The sequence below is a fragment of the Vespula pensylvanica genome, chromosome 2 (genome assembly GCF_014466175.1).
Source record: "Vespula pensylvanica isolate Volc-1 chromosome 2, ASM1446617v1, whole genome shotgun sequence".
Lineage (NCBI taxonomy): Eukaryota > Metazoa > Arthropoda > Insecta > Hymenoptera > Vespidae > Vespula > Vespula pensylvanica.
The window spans coordinates 3,131,935-3,151,207 of NC_057686.1; the positions used below are offsets into that span (position 1 = coordinate 3,131,935).

The 19,273-nt window shown below is 33.3% G+C and overlaps 2 protein-coding genes across 2 annotated transcripts in view; both read right to left on the bottom strand.

Annotated features, from left to right (window-relative positions):
- Positions 1–13,992, bottom strand: part of LOC122627306 (synaptotagmin-10-like) — a 31,597-nt gene extending 17,605 nt beyond the window's left edge. The window contains exon 1 of the mRNA XM_043808378.1: positions 13,497–13,992. Within this exon, the coding sequence (XP_043664313.1) occupies positions 13,497–13,587 (91 nt within the window). The 5' untranslated portion in view covers positions 13,588–13,992. The remainder of the gene's footprint in view (positions 1–13,496) is intronic.
- LOC122627269 (cyclin-dependent kinase inhibitor 1C-like) lies at positions 13,784–16,739 on the bottom strand. The gene is made up of 2 exons (XM_043808307.1): positions 16,598–16,739; positions 13,784–14,085 (listed from the first exon to the last, which is right to left on the bottom strand). The coding sequence occupies exons 1-2, from the start codon at positions 16,737–16,739 to the stop codon at positions 13,784–13,786; spliced, it is 444 nt and encodes a 147-aa protein (XP_043664242.1).
- Between the last annotated feature and the right edge of the window lie 2,534 nt (positions 16,740–19,273).

Sequence of the window (19,273 nt, forward strand, 5' to 3'; positions counted from 1 at the left end):
TAATCGAAGATATTATCCGTATCAATAATAATAATAATAATACTAATAATAATAATAATAATAATAAAATTATAGAGAAAGGAATACCGATGATAATACGCCTCTCCAATTCTTCGATGAAATAGAGATCCATCCGTTGATTATTCCGATCGAAAGTGATATTTGTCCTGATATGTTCCCTACAATTTATCAATGTCTGAAGAAGCTTGGAGCACCGAGAAACTACGGTGAGAGAAACGAAGAGAGAGAATTTTTTCATTCAAACTTTTTTTTCTCTCTTTAACTCTGCCAGTCTGTCTCACTCATTTCTCTTTATTTCTTTTTTTTTTTTATTAACTCAAACGATGGGACTATGGAGTCTTTCAATTCTCAATCATTGTACACGTTACGCAATAGAGATGATAGCTTATAAAGATCAGAAAAACGTCATGTACACCATTCCGATGTTTTGTAACACGATATCATTTTGATCGTTTCTTTTTTTTATTTTATTATCCTGTTGCGCACTTTACGCAAAAATATTTATAAAAATTTTTTTCTACGTTCCCGTGCTATTAAATAGATTTATATATTTCGTTTATTTTATTTCAACATTTAATGACGTTACAATAGAGACAATTTGTTCAGGAATGCAGGAAAGAGAAAAATATTATTACGAAAATGATTCCTTTCATAGTTTTTGTGTATAATAATTCTTTCTATGAAGATTTAACACCAACAGAAGTGATAGAAGCTCAAAAACGCATGGATGCCAAAAGGAGCGCTGAAGAGGCAGCTTCAAAAATACGAGAGAAACGAGAATTACAAGAACGTAAGAGAGAACGTGAAAGAAAAATGATGGAGTGGGTTAGTATGTATCAATATAATATATATATAATATAATCGGATTTTTGTAAGATTAAGTTGTTTCTTTCTATAAAAGTATAAAGAGTTTATTTGATTAGGAGACTAGAACGGAAAAAGAATTTGTTTTCTTTTTATCGATATTTCTTTTATTTCTTTTACGAGGGAAAGATATCAATAGTTTTTTTTCCTTTTTTTTTTTTTTAAGAGAAGAACCTGTCATAAATTTTTCTTCTTGAAATCTTTTAGATTTCTCTTCAAATCTGATATCAACAACGTTAAAATGTATACGTCAGATTCGATTATAATGCAATTGATTCTCACTGCATGTTCAATATCATATCGATTAAAAGTCGAACAATATTGATCACCTTCTCTAATTGTTTTTCCGCTCGTAGTTACAGGAGATATATAGTTAAACCATACGTGTATCGATTTATTTAATTTATCACCTTGCTTATCGAACGTAACAGTGAAATGGTCGGTGAACCTTTCCATTGTATCGCTATCGTTCTACCATGGTTAATGAAGTCTAACAAGTATCATTTATTCATCTATGGTAATCGATTAAATCGGTTTAATACTCGTGCCAATGCATAATACTAGAATGTTATTAAATCCACTGGCACTAATAATCCTCTCGAATTTCATGACGAAGCATTTAATATTAATCTGAAGGAAGGAAAATGATTTTGAATAGAGACTTCAAAAGTGTGAATGAAAAAGTTAAATTGAACATTACCCTAAGCTGATCGAAGTTATTATCGACTAAGACCGAATAATCTATCATTTTTATGACGAGTTACTTTTTCTAAGGATTAAAATTAATCGATAAGAGTTCGTTATATTTCAAGATGTAGTTGACCGTTTTATCCCTTTCAATCCCGTCGTTTAAGCGAACGTGAACTTCACGGATTACGTCGTCTACCCTCGCGACGTAAAGTTTCAAAATTATGATAATTATTCTTAGGGATGGATGAGTAAATAAATTGCTATGAAAAGATGAGCAAATAAATTGCTATGAAAAGATGTACTTGAAGAGCTCCGTTTTTGCGATTCTAATCTGCTTCTTGCAAATTCTTTTTTTTTTTATCTGTCTCCAAAAGATACTCCCTTGTTGAGTTATCCTTCGAAACTCGAAGGATCATCTCTTGCAAAGAATTTTCGTAAACTTCGTAGCTCGCTTGCATTGATCGTTGACACTAGCCGATGTAAATTTCTTCCCTCCTCTTACCGTTATCGTCTACTTCCCACGACTTTGAAACTAAGAAGTTTGCTCGCGTGAAATGATAGAACATCTGCGACGATAACTTTTGAGGTCGAATTAATCTTAACGATCTTACTTTGTCTCAGGTAGAATTCATCATTGTAATTTAAAAGGAAAGGAAGAACTTTTCATTGACTGATTATTTATTAATAATAATTTTATTACCTTTCAGACGGAGTTATTAGAAAAATTGAAAGAGGAGGAAGAAGAAAAGCTTTGTATTATGGGTCAACCACTTAGACATTATCTAGTTCGATACGTGTTTCCGACATTGACAAAGGGTCTTATAGAAGTTGCAAAATTACGACCGGAAGATCCAGTAGATTTTTTAGTAAGTATCGCTAATTAATAATGCCAAATAATATTATTATATTATTTCGAGATTCCCTGGCGTATGATTTATTCATGAGTTATTTAAGTATTCTGTTCTACAAAAATTTTTACTCGCGTATATATGCGCGCGCGTGTGTTTATGATTCATCGGTTAAAAAAAAAAAGGACTAAGTTTTTAACAAATTCTTTAATGAAGCTTTTCTATTTTCGACCTTGTTTTCACGTGTCGGCAAAGTAACTATATAAATTCAACGAGATAATATCGCGTTTATCAGCTATTATGGTTTATCACGGACACTTAATCATTCTGCATAGTTGATTGCTCGTTTCTGGCGAATCGATGCATCATGTAAACGTCCTTGACTCGCCTAGACTAAGTACCTAATTACAAACAATACCGAGAGTTTTCATCGTTAAGAATATGCGGATTAATATCGTATGCTTTTCATTGCGACACGTCCATTACATAGTTGTTGCAACGTTCTCTTTTTCCTATTTTTAGTCGCGTATTACAATTGCATTTTACTCCTTTGTCTAATGATAAAGTTAACATATGTGCCTGTTACTTCATATCGTATCTATTGTCAACCTAACTTGATGCTTTTCTCTTTCCTTTAGAGAAAGATGATATTAATATCTGAATTGGATATTTTCTATTACTGGCATTTTTAATAATATCATTAATAAACGTATAGCCAGAAAATCGAATAGAAATACATTACTTTAATTAATGTTATCCTTAAAATGATCAATTAAAATAAAAGCCTAATTTTCAAATAGAAAATAAAACATCGTAGAACTTGGCGTCGATCGATAAACTAGCTTGTTTTTTTTACCGAACAGTTAATTTTTTAGCTAGCGTGTTGTTTTTGTGTCATACGAAGTAAACAATAGAAGTCTCGACATATAGCGAGGTTCATCAGGTGAACCTCCCTGTCAAACAAAATCAATTTCTTTGTGAGCGGAAATTGAATCTGCAGTTACTTTGGTTTCTCTTTCTCTCTCTTTCTCTCTCTCTCTCTCTCTCTCTTTCTCTCTCTTTTTCTCTTTCTCATGTTTCTTTTTCTGATCGTTCATACTTTCATACTCTGGCGTGATAACGGAATAAAATATTATGGAAACAATATTCCTATTTATTCTTTCATCGATTTATATTTGCATGTAACGCTCCACTGTAATATTTAATATACATACGTATGAAAAAAAAGGAGTTAATCAAAATGAAAGTTTGAAACGAAATTGAGTGACAGAAAGGAGTAATTTAATATACCTTTATGAATATGTAGACGAAGAAAAATGTCACAAAATTTTGTTTACTTTTATATTCAGATCTCTCTTTTCTAATTCTTTCTTTTTTCCGTTTTAACATCTAAACTCAACTCTGTTGATAGATGAGGTCGATTCTTTTGCAACGTTCCTTTTACTATCACTCTGTTTTATGTTTTATATACATGTGTGTGTGTGTGTGTGTGTGTGTGTGTCGACGTTGGTAAGAACAAAACAAAAATTTTATTTGACACCAATTGTTGTCAATGAAAATGCAGTCATAAATTTATATGAAAGTTTAATGAATCAATAAATTATGGCATGAAGATGCTTTTTAAAATTCTACGATACTTCATCTTCAATATTTTTCATCGCATAAATAGAATACAATAGAATTTTCAGACTATGACGAAACATTTAAAGTTGCGTGTGTCTAAACGTGAATATGATAGGAAAATCAGTAGTATTGTAATATATTGAATGAAGCATCTTATTTAGCATCGTCCTATCGCATACCACCTACGCAGTCACGTGTATCTATATTTTACAAACATACATACGTATAAAAGAATATTCAGGTCGTGTAGCGAGGCATACAAATAACTTGAGAGATGTATGCATATTGTATGCGAGTGGTTGGATACCTGTGTTTAGCTTTTACGGTCCGTCCAATAAGAAGAAAAATTTTTTAACACGAAAAAATTGTTCTCCCTATTTGATAAACAATTTATTCTTTATTTTTAAACGAAACTATTTGTTACTATATCTGAAGAGTATAGTGACCAGTATTCGAATTTGTATATAGTCGAATGATATAAAATTGATGGTTTTGTACGTCACATAGAACGCATATATAGAAATGGTAATGCTACATATCTCATTCACATGCGAAATATTATGTGTAATCGTTTGTGACAGACGGTACTCCGTCACAAGAGTAATTTCTCTTCTTGTTATAAAGCTGTTCTTGCAGATTTCATATATAATGTCGGTACGATGAGAAATCTATGCTGTAATATTCCATAGTGAATGGACAGGAATCGTATTTGAAATTCTATATGCAAAGACATTAAACTTTCCCTGAATCATCAAATTCTTATCACTTTTTGAAAATCTTATATATATATATATATCTTATTGTATATATACGAATAGCTTCTTTAAATTGATGAAAGTATTATCACGTTAATACTTCCGACAAAATAGTTTCGAAAAAATCAGTATTTTGTGAATTTGTTGTAATCGAGTTTTTCTAAGTTTGATAAATTATGTGATAAACAAAATAAAACCTATAAAAAAGGAAGAGCATCGATATATTGTTACGAGGAAAAATGTGAAAATGCGAACCGGGCACACCGACCATAGAAGAATAGATTAAAATAAGAACAGAGTGTTGCGTCTGATCAATAACGGACATTTTTCACTGCGACGGAAGAGATGGATTAATCAAAAGTCGCGTGCTACGGGCTGATCATAATGGATTCGTTCTACTGCTGTTGTAGCATATAAAGCATCCACACTTCCCCTTTTTCCTAGATTTTGTATCTTTTACATATTGTGCATGCGAAATACGAAATTCGACAAATTAAATATTCAATATGTTCGAAAGGATATCTTGAATAACAAAATAAAAAAATTTGTGTCTTTGTGGAAAGTTTAACGCGATTAATCCTTTCCTATTCCTTTTTCCTTTGAAACAATCAGCAGATATTTTTCTGACGCCAGAATGAATGTAGTCAGTAGGTTAGGTTAGAGAAAAAAGGATGGGAATACATTTTGATATGGGAAGCCAGGACCATTTTTGCAGAAAGGAAATGACACTAGCAAACCGTTTGGTCTCAACCGAGGATGCATTACTTTTCCACGGAAACAAGGTGGAAACGAAAACAAGATGGAACACACATGAAAACATACATGAAGGTTGTAATATGTTCGCTGAGATAGAAATTCGGACGAATTCGGTGTCTCTCGGAAAAAAAATTACTCGTGCACTCGAATGATGTTTTACATTCAACAATATTTTCACAAAATTAGTGATCGACTGTTCTACATATTTGTTATATAAAAAACAATACGAGAAAACAATAAAGTTAATTATTGAATGATTGAAAATTAGAAATAAATGAAAAATTGTTAGATTATTTATGAAAAATTCTGAATGGAAATCAATGTATTTTTTATTTTTTTTTTTATTTCATCTGAAACGAGATATCGTTCGTTTTGGTTTTGTATCAAGGATGTTATAAAAAATCTAATCATTGTAACATCACCCAAAAGTGTTCTAAACATTCTTGTTCATGCTTATTATGTAATAACGAGATACGTAAATCTAGCTTATCATCTACATTGTTTAATTTAACGAGTACGCCAGTATGGTTGTACTTGAGTATTTTTTTTCCGATGTCTATTTTTTCGAGGAGGAAAAATAAAAGAAAAATAAATAATAATATTTCGCAGATTTATAGCTATGAGCGATTTTTGAATTTTACGGGAGGAAAAGAAAGAAGAAGGAAAAAGAGAGGGATAGAGAGAAAAAGAGATAGAGTCGATCGACCGAACCGTTTTTTCTTTTTTCTTTTTTATTGAGTTCTTTGTTTCTCTCTCTTTTCCTTTCTAGGTCACGCACCTACCTTGAACTTCTTAGAATCAGTTCAAGATCTCGCGATGTAAAAAACTGATGATCGACGGCAAATGTCGGTTTTCTGGTTTTCTTTTCTCTTTTTATCTCGAACAGTCCTTCTACGGTTGCCCTTGTATATTTTAAAAAGAAGAAATCTAATTTAGAAAAAAACGATGTTACTCCAGAGAGAATAAGTCGTTTCCCACGATACAAGATGTAACTATGTATGTACTACCGGTTTTTCCTTCTCTCTTGAAATTTCAAAAATTTTCGAATTTATCTCTTTTCAATACACGGAGAATATATTAAAAAGGCCTTTTCTCTTTTCTTCTTAGTGCGTATACAAATTTGAACCTTTTGTCGAAATATCGATGTTAACTTCTAGTAAATTTTCATGCCTGCTTTTCCCTCTACTTGTTCCTTTTGTCTTTCTTCTTACAAATATCGTTTTGTGTCCTAAATTCCTTGGCTTTTATCATTGTAACAATGGAAACGATTTGAGATGATAAACGCTGAACTTTCGTTGATGTATTATCTTACATCAACAAATACAATGTAACCGTACAGATTGTATAGCATATATGTATGTAGCTATTATAGATCTTGTCGTAGGTTGAAGAAATGCGTCGTTGTTAAAAAATTTATTGTTAGAAAAAACCAAAGAGAGAGAGAGAGAGAGAGAGAGAGAGAGAGAGAGTAATCAAACTTGGATATATTACATGATGATCAAAGAAAATTGCTCGTTATGACGTACAGCAATATGAAATGATAATATGATTAGTAGGCGTTAAGAGATGACTATATCGTGAGATTGGTATTTTTATTAACGTCATTGAAAAATAAATGAACCATGATTACGTGGACCTGTCTCCGTTCCGACGTGCTCGGAAATGATTTTTTACGAAGATCGACTTTCCTGATATAATATAGGTATAGATTTAAGTAGATCATCACCGTTTGTGCTGTAAAATAACGATAAAAAAATATCGCGGAAACTTCGATTCCGCAAGTCAAGTGTCGTTTTAGTATAAAATATCGTTTTTGTTCGTCTGAAAAGAAAAACAACATAGAAGATCCATTAAGAAAAACAAAGAAGAAAAAGGAGGAAAGAAAAATAAATCAATTTCAACCACGACAGAAAATTTATTATCATTCTATACCACTTGAATTTACTCTCGAAAAGATTTTTCGTTTTACGAAAAATAATGTAACTCCAAGTGATGAACAACGGAATAATAATATCGAAAAATATTATGGAGATAACTACAACGGACGCAAACTTTCATAGGTTGCCATGTTAATAATACAAAATTTGCATATTGCATCAAATACCGGTCGGACAAATATTATCGTCAAAGTAGATTTTCTCGAGCGCAAGTGATTTATGTGCGTGATGCTTTCAACGATAATATAGACTTCATTAGATATTGGTACGTTGAGTTACTTAACGGAGGTAATAGTATTGGTTTAGTGTGTCAATATTCATTGGATAGTGACATTAGCTAATGCAATTTATTCTATTTGTATGTAACACGTGCGTTAAGTAAACATACATATATTTACCTCGACGATTTACTGATTTAAATTTATCCGTAATTTTTCGTTATTATTAATATTTCGATATTAATAAATAATAGCTTGTTATAAACTCTCTAAATTATTATCATTGTTATCAATGAATTTCTGTTACATCGGTATATTATTTCAAGTGTGTTTCAACGAATGTATATATAAATACTTTTACTGTGAAAGGTTTGTACGATAAACATAACGTTTATTTCGTAATGTTACGTAACGAAACATTTCATACTTAAACTTGTTTATATTAAAAATAGTTTAAGATTTCATACTACACTAGTTTACATTCGACAACTAGTTTCCCTATTCTAGAACATTCGATTATAAGACTGGACAGGATATTTTACTTTCAAAGCATGGGTATATATTAAACGGTGCAACTGCTTTCGATCCATCAATCGCTCTATTAAAGATAAAGTACCGCTAATAAATAGAAACATGGATACATTCCCTTCAATCAGTACACGCGACTGGATGTTGCGTCTATAATGTCATTAAAGTTTATTGATCGAAAACATTGAAATTATACCACGTTTTTTTGCTTGGTTCTTTTTTTATCTTCTGCATTTTTTCTTTTTTTTTTTATCATACACTACATTGCACTCTTGAGAATTTTAATTTCTATTTATTCAACATCCAAACAGCTTTCCGATCTTTTAAGGATCCTTTATCCCTTTATCTCTTATATTTAAATTTATCGTTTTATCATTTATATTTAAATTTGTTGTTCGTAATTGTCAGAAAACTACAAATGAGAAACAATACAATTTCGAATGCAATAAAAATTACGATTTTAAAATATTAGTTTTACACGAAAACACAACAGGTTGTACTTGGATTAGAACGGATCAATATAACGTATTTACATATAGGGTGTTCTCTTTGAATCGTAATTGCTTGTTCTCACTTGGAAAATAACGTAATATTACATAAATAATGCAGATATTAATTAATTTTTATAAATACACTACCAAGGTCTGTTGAAGATCCAAGAGCATTCGAATATTATGGAATGGAGTTAATCCTTGATAAAAAAAAAAAAAAGAAAAACAGAAAAAGAGAGGAAAAAAGAGAGAGAGGTCAAAAGCATGGGCAAAAATATGGAAATTTTACGCGATTACCTTTGACTTTAAAAATCGGATACATACAGATTCTAGTATCTCCATATTGGTAGGTCGATACATTAATTTAAAATTTACCACCTTATATAAGTTCGAAGCTTTTCGAAGTATGGAAGTGAAACATTTTGGGCATCGTCGAATATCGGCCAACCGGAAAAGAATATTCTTTTTTTCTTTTAAACAAAGAGAAAAGAACAGTAGAATATATACATATAACTAAACTGATAGGAAAAAGAAAGAAAGAAAGGAGAAGAGAGAAAGAGAGATAGAGAGAGAGAGAGAGAGAGAGAGAGAGAGAGAGAGAGAATCAGAATAAATAAAGGCAAGAGAAATGGGTCGGCCCGTGTTGAAGACTATGAAGGACCGACCTATTTTATAAATGGACTACGCGGTCATCTCCACGGCATTGCGTTGTTTCCTTGACGATGTTTCAATCGTGACGTATTTTGAAAGCGAAGATAGTTGAATATTTATACATATATATAGATATATATATATGTATATATATTTTGTTTTCTATCAGTTCATCGTACCATTGTGTGTGGGCGACTATCCCAAGCGATTATTTCCTGCTATTTGTTTCGTTTCTCCATTATTTTTCCCTTTCATTTCGCTTTCCTTCCTTTATTTTTTTTTTTCTTTCGATTTCTTCTCTTGCTTGGTTTTGATGAAAAGGTATCGTTATTAAAGCGTCATTATACCAAAAGCCTACGTATTTCTTAATTATTCATTGTCTTTTCTCCCAAACGGCACATGAAACAATCACAAACACCTACTTACCTTTTCTTTTATTTCTTTCTTCTCTCTCTCTCTCTTCCTCTCTCTTTTTCTCTTTTTCTCTTATTCTCTTATTCTTTATGAAAGCTTTCTATGGGATGTATATCCAGAGATATTCGGTTTCTTTAGATAAAAAAATTCGTATGTGTTCCTGAGTAATTTATTTCTACCGTCGAGGGCGCTTTACTCTTTTCGCAAACATATCATTATTCTCGCTATCCAACGTTATAGAAAAAGCCATTCTCTCTGCGATGATATTTAAACAGATTTTAGAAAAAAATATTAAAAACGTAGAGCAATTCAGTACGTGAAACCCTCTGCTTATATTTTTGCACTCGACCGCGAATTAACTTTATTTTGTTTACTTCTTTTCTTTCTCTTCACCCTTAGAAAGATGTAAAGGTACTGAAATATACCGAAATACCTTCATTATTTTTATGTCTTTCCCTAACTTGCTCTCTCTCTCTCTCTCTCTCTCTCTCTCTCTCTCTCCTCTCTTTTCAGTAATCACTTATCTTTTTCGTCTTTCTTTTTTTCTCTATTTAAATAAAATATTTAAAAATAAAGATCGTGTTTTTATTCTTTCTACTCTTCTAATATCTTCTTCTTATTCTAGTCCGATCATATCCTGACTATAACTACTTACGCACCATTTTCTCTCGCAACAGGCCGAGTATTTGTTTAAAGAAAATCCCGAGGGAAAAATGTTCCAGCCCGATTATACCGAAACTGTAAGCATGATCCTAGAAACTATGAAGGAACTACAAGAAGATATATTTTTAAAAAAAGATGTGCTCGACGAAATTACTGTAAAAATTTTAAACGCTACCTCCAAATTGGAAATCGAGTCGTCATCGTCCTTGCTCGAAAAGGGATCGGACTCCTGCGAAATTTGCCCATTTCCGACGCCCAAGGAACCATCCTCTATTTACGAAGACAGATCCGAGAGAGAAGAAGATTTTTCGATCAACTGAGATAGTGAAAGTAATTTGGAACATATCAAATAGTTCGCGACGAATTATCATTTTCTTTTCTGTTTTTTTTTTCTTCTTTCATTCAACGATGTCAAGGTAATATTTGCCTCGTTGATATTGTATATTTCATTGAATTGAATAATGAATGACTTTCTATTTCATATCCATTCGATCACTGTTCCCCTAACTTCCTGAGTAGTTCATAATAAATGCAAGAATGTTAAGCTGCATACGAAGTACATTAATCGATCAAACCACATAAACGAGATCCGTTCGGATGTTAACAGATTATTGGAGCTTCGCTGAATGCAACCTATTAATTGTCATATCCTTTTATATTCTGAAATCATCATCGTTTAACGCTATCGAATATAACATCAAAACACTTTACACGTCTATCAATTGTCTATTTGTGATTATAAAATTCTTCTATTTTAAAAAACAATATAATATCATAGTGCTAACGCAGTTTGTAATAATGATCAACTAGTCTGATATTGCATTATATTTCTCGTTGATTATGTCGTAAGGAATTTCAATTCAAATGAAATTCACAGTAATGCGAGTATCTATTATACAAAGGACGGCTTAAAAATCATCGTAATGAGAACCGGTAAATAGGATTAAGAGACATTTATCCAGCAGAGTATCGGATATCTCAACGGGGATGTGTAAATAATCGATAGGAAATTATTCATCTTTTTATCGTGATTATCTCGAAAGAGAAGTATTTTTCTACTTTTCTTGCAAGAGCTAAGAGCTCCTCTTTTTCAGCATTTTTTATATGACGAAAATTTATCGTCTAGGAAAATGTGTCTTCTAACTTCGCAATGTCCTTAGAAAGTTTTCTCTTGGTGAAGATATAACGGCAAGTTCAATGGCGCATCGAGTTTATCCTTCGAGACGTAACTTCTATATATGTTTATAAAATGTTTAAAAATAAATTTTAGATGTATATCAAGATATCCGAGATCCGATATATCAAGAGATCTTAAGATGACTTGCCTCTTCGAACTATTCACGCTTGTGATGTGAAGTGGAATCATTTATTCCGTATAATAGGATCGTTATCTCGTCAATAAGATTACAATAAGTTATTTCATTCGTTTTTAATCAAATTAAATGATCATAAACGAATTACTGATCATTGCAGGATCTTTTCCAAAAACCATCTTCGAGGTATAATATCTTGCAGAATTTCTGAACGTTAAATAACAACGTATCTAATTATATTCAAAGATGGTTCCTTTCGTCTATTTATATCGATTTTATTAATAAGTAGCACACGAAGGGCATATGCTTGAAATTTGTCGTCCCGAGCGTAGCATAAGTTTTCTGTCGAACTGTCGATAGTCGAGGCCAAGGACGAGGATTCCACATTGTTCTGCGTCTTTAATATGAAGTTAGCGTGCACCGTTTTCCGCGAAGCCTTATAAATTCTCATTCGCTTTTAATATCCCAACCTTCTGTTTTTTTTCTTCTCTCTTTTCTTTTTCTCTCATTCCTCGTTTTTAAAACCAATCGGAAAGGAGTGTCCCAGTTATGCAACACGTAGTTCGACAAATACAGTATTCTCATAAAATTTCGTAAACAGCTTTCATGATATATCGAAACGCAGAGCGTAAATTTTTATTTACAGAATTTATAATAAATCCATTTGTACTGCACGAATAAATTTGAATAAAAGTGCTTGTTTTCATATAATCTAAAATCATATTATTGTTAAATGTTCACTCAGAGATAATACTATACCCATCGCTCTAATTCCCTTTAATTAAACGCATCTAACTAGGACGTCAAAACGAATCGCTCTTTCAAGGGCGTAATCAATAAATACCCACGTACCACCTCCCCATTGCTCGTAACCGCAAGCGTATTCGAGGTACCAACTAAAACGATCGTTTCGATTTAAGTACTCTTGACCCTGAATATAAAGCTTGTTTGTAATCTTCTAATTGTTTACGTTCGAGCTCAGTATAATCCTTACGGAAGGACTTCGACGTTCGTTTATCGATTTTCCAATGCTCTGATCGAACTAGACATAAAGTTGTAAATAACGAAACTGACATCTTGCGAATTCTTGAAACATCTCGTCTTTGTGTAAAATAATTACATTCTTATAAATATTATGTCCTTGTGTGTTAACGATTATTAACGTTCTCACAAACTCTCTATTTCATGGTTTTTGTTAGAAATTTGTGTTACGATAATTCGATTAATTAAAACAAAAATTCTACGTTACGATAGTCGTCGAAATGAAAATAATCCTTATGTATCAGTTATTATTACGATAAATGAGTATATCTAGAATTCATAAAAAATATATAACATTTATTGTCAACGTGATAAACGAAGAAAAGCATTCACGGAAAGATCTTCGTAGTTCTCATGTATGTATTTATAACGGATGTCACGAAAACTAATTGATTGCGAAGTAAAAAGAAATAAAAGGATACAATCACGTGTATGAAAGTAAAGTAAAACTCGAACGATCGTCTTTCCGTCTTCTCGCACTGTTGCTATATCTGTATCTCCAAACACCTGTTAGCTGGTCAGGCACTCGCGCGCCGAACAGAATCGTGGTTAAAGCACAACCATCGAAAGGTAATTAACATCGTCATCGCGAATTCGAAAATAAATTAGTCGTTCGTTGTAATATTTAAAGATACATTGATAAATAAGTAAATAAGAAAAGAAAAAAGATAACAATAACTCACCGGTATGTCCTTGCAAGGAATGATTGGCTTCTTCGCTGGGTACGACCGTCTCTTCTAGTATGCTCTCGGATACCGTTTTGACGATTCCCATTTCTCACGAAAAGAATAGGAAGAATTCTAACAACGTGAGATACTCAATGGCGAACAAAAAATGTATTATAAGAAAAGCCGAAGGACGAGATCTTTCTTCGTGATCGAAATTCTTTCTCCACGGTCTCGCTCTCGCTCTCTTTCGATCGTGCCGCACTGTCTGGCTTTGACGGAATGCTCGGCGCCGTTTTGTCCACCTATATTCCGTCTGCGTTCGCGCCTGCGTCTACACCCCCAAACCCCGACACAGTCGTAACAGCACGAGGAGAGCAAGGCAAACCCCTAGGCCAGGGTGAACAGGCTAGTATGTAGACTAACGACGGTGTTGGTACTAGTGCCGGTACTGGTGCTGGTGCTGGTGCTGGTGCTGATGCTGGTGCCGGTGCTGGTGCTGGTGCTGGTGTTGGTGTTGGTGCTGATGTTGGTGCTGGTGCTGTTGCTGCTGCTGCTACTTCAGCTGCTATTACTTTTAGTAGGTGTAGTAGTAGTAGTGGTGATGCTAGTGGAGGGTATTTGTGTCTGTGGACTGGCTTTACCCTCTCCCTTTTCTCTCCCACTTATTCTCTCCTAGCTCACCAGACGTACCTACTACACCTTTTCCATCCTTCTCTTCCCTAAGTGCTGTCTATATGCGTGTCTAGCTTGCGTCTCTGTGTGAGTACACTGCTATCGTCGTCGCTGCTGATGCTGCCGCTGTAGCTGCTTGGGCGGGGTAGACAAGTATAGCACAGGGGCAATGTCGACCAACTGGGTCTCGGTGAAGGTCTCGGCTGCTTACTCGTGCCTGATAATATTACACTCTCTTCTCTCTCTCTCTCTCTCTCTCTCTCTCTCTCTCTCTCTCTCTCTTTCCCTCTCTCTCTTTCTCTTTCTCTCTCGATATATGTGATATAGATATATATATATTTGTTCGCTTTTTCGTTTCACCTGCTATCTTTCAATATATACAACCACATATCGATAAATTTATTCGGATCGTTCGATATTAATTTATGTTTAACGTAAAATTACAATTTCGTTTTCAAAGGTAGATTTTTTTTATTATGTTAAATAAAGCTCACGAAAGCATAAGCTTTAATTTTTTATAAATATTCCTTATTTATCTTTTTACAATATATTTTTATTTTATTTTAATGCTAAATATACTTAAAATTCAAGGAAATTGCAAAGAACAGAATAATATTCTCTATAATTAGTCTCTAGGTCTCATTTTCCTGGTAGTATCAACGAGCTTTCCGAGACAACATAGATATTAATACGCAAACCTGATAAAATAATAGAATAGATAAAATAATAAATAAATAAAATAGATAAAAATCTGATGAAATAGTTTCTAAAGAGTCAAAACGCGTGAACTAGTTTTTAATATTAATAACCTCGTCTCTCTATTTTTAACATTCGTGCAGTATTAATGATACTTTTGTGCCATCTCGTTAGATTCGAAGTAAAGACATTTGTCGTCTTTCTTTTCCCTTAATACCAACTAAAATATAGTTCTATCGTTTTTGCTTTTATGGAATCAAACGACTGCAAAAAGAAAATATTTATTTTTTCGTTAAAGAAAAATGCTTTAGATGGAAACATTTGCCAGAACGTGGAGGAAAGAGATAAGAGAATTCGCTCGCTTTAAATTCCTTTATAGTTGCCTAGAGTACTTACGTATGCGTTTATAGGGTCAAGGTATACCTTTTAAGGTTGCTCCATTTCTGTTTTAAATAATTATTTAAAACATCCGTTAGTTTTTATAGATATAAATACTTTCTTTTCTCGAATAAAGGAGGAGGTTTTAAATTATAAGGGAAATCTATCTGTCGGATCAATGCATCCTTATTTATGCAAAAATTCCGTGAAAAATAATTCTTGTATAATCCATCGTCTTCCACAGGGCGTTCCTTCATAATGGTTTCAAAAACAACCGTTCTAAATTAATTCGCCTCGCCCTCGGTTTATCTCTTACCCTCCATTATTATGAACGCCATGCGTGAACAAAAATAATTCTATGGAAAATTTAACGGCATCAATCGATTGATCGATATACGAACGTATCTGTTTCTAAATAACTATGTTACAAAGGCAAGGTAAATAGTAAAAAAAAAAAAAAAAAAGAACAGAGATAAAAGAGAAAGAAGAAAAGAAAGAGATAAGTATAAAAAAAGTATGAAGGAATTAGAATAAAAGTTTCGACGATTCTCGCTTCCGGTCAATATCGACTCGCCGGGGTAAAAGTCACGTGGCACCCTCCCTCAGAGCTGGCGCGATACTTGTTGCACGCGACGTCCTCACACGAACAGGAGAGCTTTGCTATTTTAGTATAACGATTCCTATCGTGCTTCGTATCAAACGACTCTATTTCGTATATAGTATTGGATAGTATCGCTGTGTGTGTGTGTGTCTATCTCTCTCTCTCTCTCTCTCTCTCCTTCCATTTCTCTCTCCACGTCTCTCTTGCTTTATCCTCAATTCTTCATTCGCTCGCTCTCTTTCTCTCTTTACAGAGGATCTTCGTCGATAGTAGGAGAATAAACACACTCCTAAGCTCTACGACGAGGGTGCAAATTTCAAGGACTCCATCGACCCGAGGTTCACTCAAGGTCGATGCTTCTCCTTCGACCTATAGAGCAGCCACGCTCCACCCACATCTTTCCCAGAAAAGAAATTTCTCTCTTATTCTTTTCTTCTGCTGAAATTTATACTTTCGTCATTTTATTCAAATATATTTATCGAACATTTAATATAATTAAATTACACTTAGATTATTATAATTTGTTTTCGTCGACATGCATACTTATCATACATACATACGTACGTATGTACGTACATACATACATATATACATGCATATACACACACATATATATATATACATACATACATATATATATATATATATATATATATATTAATATTAATACATTTAGTTTAATTAAACAACAATCATAATCGAGAATGTCAAATTTTCAGTTTATCCCGTTATCCTGCAGCACAGATACGCATCCTGGCAACGCATGCACCTGGATTTCCGTCGAGTTTTCCAGGTGCTACGCTTTCACGGTCCGCACAGTGGCCGTGCGCGCTATCGATCGATCCGAGTTCATTATATGCGAATACGGGGCTCCCTTGGGAACTTTTTCTGCCTTGGAATATCGGTGACATAACCTGGGATAGTGTTCCGGGGACTCTGCACGTATGTCGACACATGCGCGATCGTAATGGATGTTTTCTCAAACTGTTGCAAATAAGAAATCAACGATGATGATTATTCCTTAAAAAGATAACGAATAGAAAAATAATATAATTTGTGATACAATTCGATTGAATAGTTATCGAGCCTGATTATCGTCAAGGTCAAGGTGTGCAATTTTAAGGAAAACGAAAAAAGAAGTAAAAGAAAAAAAATCAGTCAAAAAAAAGAAAAACTGTCGAAACTTTTTCTTGCATCTATTTTTTTTCAATCTTTCATAAAAAGAATATAAGACACGGATCTATAATAAAAATGATCGGAATAAATTGCAAAGGTGAACGATAGGAACTTAATTAAGTATCAAGTTAATGAACTCGGATAACTACTTTATACTTATTTTCAAACTTTACCTCGACGAAGTGTAAATTTTGTAGGAATAGACGTCTATATCAGATAAGTGAACCGTTTGAAATTGTTTAATGAAAGATATTCCATTCTTGATCAATCAAGAAGAGAACAATGAGAAAGAGATTTTGAGTGCATGCGTAACCGTAAACGTCGAATATGGATCGATATCTGCTTCTACATTCTCGACGTGTTATTCTCCATTAACACTATACACTTTGGTTTTGGAAGAGAGCTTTGAAAAGAAAAGTAGATTTCTCGAAAATGAGATTGGTACGAACGAGCTACTGAATTTATATGGTTTTCTCAAGAGCTAAATCTAAGAAGTTATCAATTTATTCGATAGAAGAGAAAATCTTTAGCGACGTTTCATTTTTATTGAATTGACATTCTCGTATAAGAATTAAAATAATTTTCAAAGTTTATTTATCGGTTAATGTCGATTCTCGGAATACTCGATTTTTCGATACGGTGTCTCGAAGTGTTCAATTAAAAATAGAAAAGAATGATGATGGACTGCTAGAAAAAGTGACTACTTTACAGGAGCTCGTTCTAACGAGTAAAAAAAGATTTGCATGTGCGTGGAGCACCGGCTGGCTCGATATAATTGAGATAGCCAGGTCGCAGACTGTCAAGGTTACAGGAGCCGGGGCTTCTGACGGCATAGGAGCAGCACGTTATCGATTTAACTTGTTGCATACGTAAACAAAGCTTTCTTCGTCAATGCGTCGCATGACTACGTACCTATCGCATAAATACGCCAACGGAGAAAAAGAGAGGGAGAGAGAGAGAGAGAGAGAGAGAAAGACAGAGAGATAGAGAAGACTGTCAAGTGGTGGATGTTATTACCATAATTAAAATCTCATGTAGGATCGATTACTTTCGAGATTCGAAGTGACGTGTTCATATCATGTTCGAATGAACAGTTATTTGTGAAAACAATTTCGCTAATTACAATAGCTACCTCGATCGATCGATCTTTAATGATAATAAAAAGATTATTAGTTGTTCTCTTTGAAAGAATCTCTTTATGATCTTCGACCTATTTCATCTAATCATTTTAACGACAAAGAAACAAGAATACTTTCGTTACGGTTCTACTCGAGTGAAGACAGTGTTGAAGCCGTTGAGGCGTGAAAGTTTCGTTTCAAATGATCGAGATAAGCAATGGAATGCAGAAATTTTCTTCCAATTGGAGCATGAGAAAAGTTTTAGAAAAAGATTTTGCGATCGAATGAAGGCTAAGTTTATGGTATTTGTAATATTGGAAACTGAAATGCGATAAAAGATATTATGTAATGCTGAAAAAAAAAACAGAGAAAATGTAATCGAGTGAATGAAACAAAAGAAAACAAAGAAAAGAAAAGTACATAACTCGATCATATTTATAATTAATAATGATATATCTTAGCCGTTACAGTTATCTTCTCGTGTTAGAAAAAGTATTATAATGATAATAATCATAATCGTTTGGTTTAATACTTACGATCGGAATCACCCACAAGAGACAAAATGTATGGCAGCGAATATCCCACACGACACTTAGGTTATGCTCTACTTACCTTAACGCCCTTGAGGACTCGTTAGAGAAGAACTAATTCAAATTAATTTCACTGAATAGAAATCACCACGTGATTCTCTATTATGGGTAATGCACACCATGTATGTCATCGATTTTGTTAGCTATTCGTAAAATGAAGATAATGAGGAATAATCACCAATCATTGAAGATTAGGATTTATAGGTATCGACGAACATACGTTCGAGAAAAAATTATTTTATCGCACACGCGATAGTAAGCTTAAGTACTATTCGATTAGAATAAAAGTAATGACTTTTTATTTATTCGAGAATATAAATAAAATATCTGTAATTGGCCAAGCCAAATTAATACATACCCCCTTTCATGTGACATCGAGAATTCCAGCTGTTCTATATACGATCAAGAGAAAGGATCGATATCGGGTGTGGCAGATTACAAAAATTTAGACAATATTTATTAACCGATATGTTACAAATCGCGAGCATCTGCACGAAACACGGTTAGTCGGCGTTATCTCTCTCTCTCTCTCTCTCTCTCTCTCTCTCTCTCTCTCTCTCT